Genomic DNA, 5,657 nt, shown 5'->3' on the forward strand with positions numbered 1-5,657 from the left:
AAACTCTGCAATGAGTAAAAATCTAATCAAATTAAATTTCATACATAACTGTATTTATTATTGAAAAATAGATCAAATAATTTTTTTTTTAATTTTTTTGTGTGAAACAATGAATTATGCCCGAATTTGTATTCCTGCATTTATAAACTAGCCAGATGATAAATTGAAATTACGAACATTGTGAATTGTGATCGTATCTTTTCAATTTATTTTAACTTTTCTTGAATGAACAAAGTTCAAGTGAATTTCGAAAGTGGTGTGTTATGAAATTCATTCCTCTTGAATTCTTCCCTAAATTAAACTCATCAATCCAAGTGGAATCTAAGATAAACATAAGCCTAGAAAATTCAAATATTCGATGGGAGCTCGAGATCTGTTCAAGTACACATCCACTGCAAACAGATGTTCAAAGTCAATAAACCGAAGTAGAACATAACAGATTCAGATTTACACATGTTTTGATGGTGACGATGAGGGCGATGTATGAAACAACATAATTTATCAGTTACAAGGATTTCATGCCAGTTAGCCAGACACAACCATCAGCCGTCTCATCTCCACCATCAACCGCGAGGCTCTGCTCTTGTCACAAGCCAATCCACAACCTCCCCAAACACAAGCTCCACACTTTCATCTGGTTCTCCCGCTAGCTGGTGCCACATTCCAGGGTAGATCCTAAGGGTCTTATCCTTGGAGGACGCGCGGCTGTAGAGCTCCTCTGCACAAGCCGGATCACACACGATGTCTTCTCCACCATGCACAATCAGAAAAGGCACATCAACTTCATGGAACTTCCCTTGCACTTCCCTACATACCCTCATCAGTTCTTGTGCTGTGGCTGCACGAGGCCTCAACAAAGGCCTCCTGGGACTCGCAATTGCCAGTTTTCGCTTCCATTCCACCTTTAAACAAATAATCATATGAAAACATGTCACACATATGCTACTTAAACTCAGGAGGGAAGAATTTCTTTGGCTTATAAGTTATATCAGTATTTGCATAGGAGACTGAAGTCTAAACATTAGTCCCCAACTCGTCAGGTGTACGTGTAATTGCTTAAAAATGTTTCCCGGCTCCGTCATTTTATACAAAACTACATATAAATGTAGTGGACTTACCTTTTATTGCCTCTAATTTCACTTTTCCACCCAATTCTTAAAATTTACAGTAACTTCCTACAACATTTTCCTTTCTCCAAGAAATTGTTTGGATATACGAAGATATAAGTCCATAGAGCACTCGTATAACATGAAATAATCTACATTCTCAATCTAATTTGTCTCAAGCTTTTATATAAGACTATAACTTAGATTCTGCAAATATTTGCCAAGAATTGATCTTTAGATTTCATCCAAAGAACAATGTCCATTCCATTTCTCCTTAATAATAGGGACGGCAAAGCAAAAACTAAACACGCCGATGGATTTGCCAGATAAATTTTGACGATTCAAAATTTTAACCAGTTTTCCTACCAATCTAACAAATTCATGGCATCTATTGAATTATTTAGAAACATTATCCATCATTAGTAATAACATCTCATCAGATACCATCGAGAAACCAACTACACTATTACTAAGTTAAAAAGAGGGGAAAAAAGTTACCTTGAAGGAAACACCGGGTATGGAGCCGCGAGTAGGCACAACACACCACGTCGGAACCAAAAACGCAGCAAGGGAAAGGAAATGCTCCAACGGCCATGGTGGCTTGAACTTATCACTGATCCCACACATAGCCCCATTCAAAACGACGCCGTCGAACTTCTTATCCGGTAAAATTCCATCACCGCGAAGCGTTATGAGCAACGCAATAGCACCGCCAAGCGACTCCGCGTACATGAAGGCAGGTAAATCCGGGTCATACCTAGCGCGGAAACTGTTGAAGAACAAAATACATTCATCCACAACCAGATTCATGTCCGGCAAATGAGCAATCAGGCCTTCGGAGAAGCCGTGGCCGAAGTGATCGATAGCGCACACGGCGAATCCGTGCTTGGCGATGTGCACGGAGGTGAGCTGCAGGAACCAGCTGGATTCGCCGGTGTAGCCGTGCACCACGCACACGATACCTTTGAGCGGGGTTTGCTGCTGAATGGGGATCCACCACTGGGTGAATAGCTTGAGGTTTTGCTTGCTGTTGATGTACGCGGAGCCATGGTCGACAGAGTGGCGCGCGTAGAACTCCTCCGGCGTCAGCGAGCCGAAGGGGCTCGTGTCGTTGGCTTCGGCTACAGGGTGAGTGTGTTTCATTCTGGTTGCTTGCTAGAATGCGCCGGGGTGGTTCGGAGCGCGACGGATATAGTTGAGGAGGAGGACGGGAATAACTAAGTTGGTTGGGAGGTGAATAGCGTGTTACATTTATATATTTTATCATATCATATCGTGAGAACTTACAGTGTATTTGAATGTTTAAAAAATGGAATTTGGAATTAAAATTGGATTTGAAATTAAATTTGGATTTTAAAATCATGAAATTAAAATTTTATTTTGTGTTTGGCAAAAAATTAAAATATATTTTAAAATTTGATAGTATAAATTTTGGATAAATGATATTTTATAAAAAATTATTAAAAAAACTTAAAATTTATAAGTAAAGTATATGAATTTATTATTAAAAATAATTTTATTGCTTTATAAACTCAAATCCCGTGAAATCCGACCAATTTTGTCAAGATTTCACTTAACTAATTGAAATCCTATGAAATCCCACTAAATACCAATCCCGTTTTGAAATCCCAAGTTGCCAAACACTAAAACGGTATTTACAATTCCAAATCCCACCAAATCCCGTCCAATTCCCGTGATCCAAACACAGTGTTACGATTCTATCCCTGGAACAAAATAATACTCCCTCCGTCCCAATTATATTGTCCACGTTTCTTTTTTTGTTTGTCCAAAATATATAGTCATATACCATATTTAGTAATATTTTTTGTAACACCCGGTATTTTTTTAAATACGTAAATCCGCATGCATAATTAGGATATTTAATTATTTAAATTTTAGATTTATGGGTTAAATAATTATGTGAATTATTTGTGCATGATTTAATTTATTTTTAAGCATTTAACCCATAATTAGTGATTTTTATGATTTTTAGTATTTTAATTAATTGTTTTGATCGCGTAGACGGGACCGTGGACGGACGAAATGACAACTTTTCACCCAAATTATTTTATGAGTATTTTTAGAGCCCAAAAATATTATTTTGAGATATTATTCCCCAAAATTATCAGTATTTAATTTTAATTATTTTAGGAGTCCGTTTTTACCCTATTTAAGCCAAAATATGGACTTTTTAATACCTTTAAAATTCCTATTTTTACTAATTTCGAGATTTAAATTTTACCATCAGTTTTATTATGTTTTTAAGAGTTTTTAAGTTATATTTTACTTATTTTAAATTTCCTTTTTATTCCCTAATTAAATATATATCATATTATATCAATTCCTAAACCTATTCTACACTCTTCCTCACGTAAATCACACACAGCCGCCACCCTCACTTCTCAGCCTCTTCACCATCGGCCATCACCATCCAAGAGCCTTAGCCGTGGGTTTTTCTAGCTCGAAGTCATCCCGTCGTCGCCCCGTCGTCCCGAAGCCCGTCGTGCACGTTTTAGCTCTATCAAATCGGTGTTAAGGCATGATTTTCTTCTCTTTTCAATCCTATATCAGTGTATGTATGTGTGTGGGTGTGTAGCATCGAGATCTATCATTTTTGACAGCAAGTTTTCAAATTCTTTCTCTTATGCACTCGGTTTTGGCTTTGTGATGTTCATGCTCACGTTTTTACTATCCATGGCTTGAAGGGGGGCTGCTGGCTAGGTCCTACGGGGTCCCTAGAGTGTCTAGATGGGTCGGATTTGGCTGGGTTGGGGCTAGGAGTCACGGCCGATCGAGTTTCAAAAGGGAAGCCATGGGCGCGCAGGTTAGGATTGTCTTGGAAGAGGGTTCGGTGTTGGGGAAGGAGGCAGCATGGGGTTCGGGCCAGGGCATGGTTCGAACTGGCAGGACCCTGGGGAGGTCCTGCCGGCGGGGCTCCGGCCACGGTGGTCGGAGCTGGGCTGCAGCAGGCCGTGAAGGCCTGCTGCTCGTGCGGCCGCGGCAAGGGGGAAGAGGGAAGAATAGGGTTTCGGGTTTTTGGGTTGTTGGTGGATCCGGGTCGGGTCATGTGGTCCGGGTCGGGTCTAAAATAATATGGGTTAAGTTAGTTGGGTCCAGGTCCGGGTTATTTTAATTGGGCTCGGGTATTTTTATTTTTAAGTTTTTAAGTTAATTAGGAGTTAAATGGGCTAATTAAATTCCCAAAAATTTAATTAGTACCATTTAATTTATTTGGGCTCCATTAAATTATTTTGGGTTAATTTAATTATTTTTGGGCTTTTATTAATTTTTATTTAAATTTTTAAGTTGGCCAGAAATTTTTATGGGCTTGGGAGCCCATGAAAGTTATTGGGCCTGTTATTGGGCTTTTGGGCCCATTGGGCCAGGGATAGTGTTATTGGGCCTAAGTTAGTCTTAATGGGCTTTGGTTGATTTATTGGGCCTAGAAAAGTTGTTAATGGGCTTAAGTACACTAATGGGCCAAGTCTTAAGTTAATGGGCTTGTATGTCTAGGGCCAGCAGTTGAATCAAACCATGAGAAATTTCATGTGTCCTGAGTTTATATTTAATTATTTTATGCATGAAAAGTTATTTGAATATTTATATGATATTAGAAAATAAATTAAATATAAATGAAGGACACACAATTTATTTAAAGTACATGCATTCATGAAATCCATTTTTATGCTATGATTGAAGTTCTATGGTTGAGCAAATAAAATATTTTAGGTGGAAATTGAAGGAGTGTGACCATTTATGTATGGGCAGTTTCTGCCATTTATGTATGGGTGGTTCGCCACCAGCCTCGTACGATGGTTTCTTAGACTGATCAGTCGCACTATAAGTATGGGTCACACTTACGGATAGGACCATTCGATGTTAAGAAAATAAGTGCTCAACAACTCAAGTATGTATGATATTATGTATGTTATGTATGATTCAGTGATTTCTTTAAGCAGCATTTATGTTATTATTTTTGAAGCATGCTCATGCATTTATAGGTTAAGTATTATGTATGAAAGTGTATTAAATTATTTTAAACCCTTGTTAGTATGCATGTTGGGCCTCTAGGCTCACTACACTGATATGGTGCAGGTGAGTACGTAGAGGAGCAGGTTACCCCTATCGGTGGTGAGGACGTATGAGCGGAGCTGCAGTGGCCCCGTGACCGTAGTCTGCATCGTGCTAGTGTTCTATGCATGAATATTTTAAACACTATTTTATTTGAAGATTTTATTCCAGTGTTGAGATTTAAGTATTATTTTTATGCAACTTTTTAGTGTATGCACTGTTGATTAAATTGTTTTGAAAATTATTTTAAGTATTGCATGATTCAGACGTTTTAGTAATTATTTTTATGTTGCATAATTATTTATTAAATTTTAAATCTCTTTTATGGTTGTACATATATGTATGGGCATATATGTATATATATATATATATATAAATATTTTACTTAGTATTTATTTTAAAATTAAAAGAAAAAGAAAATTTTTTAAATTTTCCGCATTTTAGAAATTTAGAAGTTTAGGACGTTTCATTTTTTTACAC

General features: G+C 37.6%; 1 protein-coding gene across 1 annotated transcript; it reads right to left on the reverse strand.

Moving 5' to 3' along the window:
- Positions 1-321: 321 nt before the first annotated feature.
- On the reverse strand, positions 322-5,419 carry LOC140864283 (caffeoylshikimate esterase-like). Its single transcript, XM_073268367.1, has 2 exons — positions 1,605-5,419; positions 322-902 (listed from the first exon to the last, which is right to left on the reverse strand). Exons 1-2 carry the CDS (start codon positions 2,247-2,249, stop codon positions 564-566), a joined length of 984 nt encoding a protein of 327 aa, XP_073124468.1. The 5' UTR covers positions 2,250-5,419; the 3' UTR covers positions 322-563.
- Between the last annotated feature and the right edge of the window lie 238 nt (positions 5,420-5,657).

The sequence above is a fragment of the Henckelia pumila genome, chromosome 4 (assembly GCF_033568475.1).
Source record: "Henckelia pumila isolate YLH828 chromosome 4, ASM3356847v2, whole genome shotgun sequence".
Lineage (NCBI taxonomy): Eukaryota > Viridiplantae > Streptophyta > Magnoliopsida > Lamiales > Gesneriaceae > Henckelia > Henckelia pumila.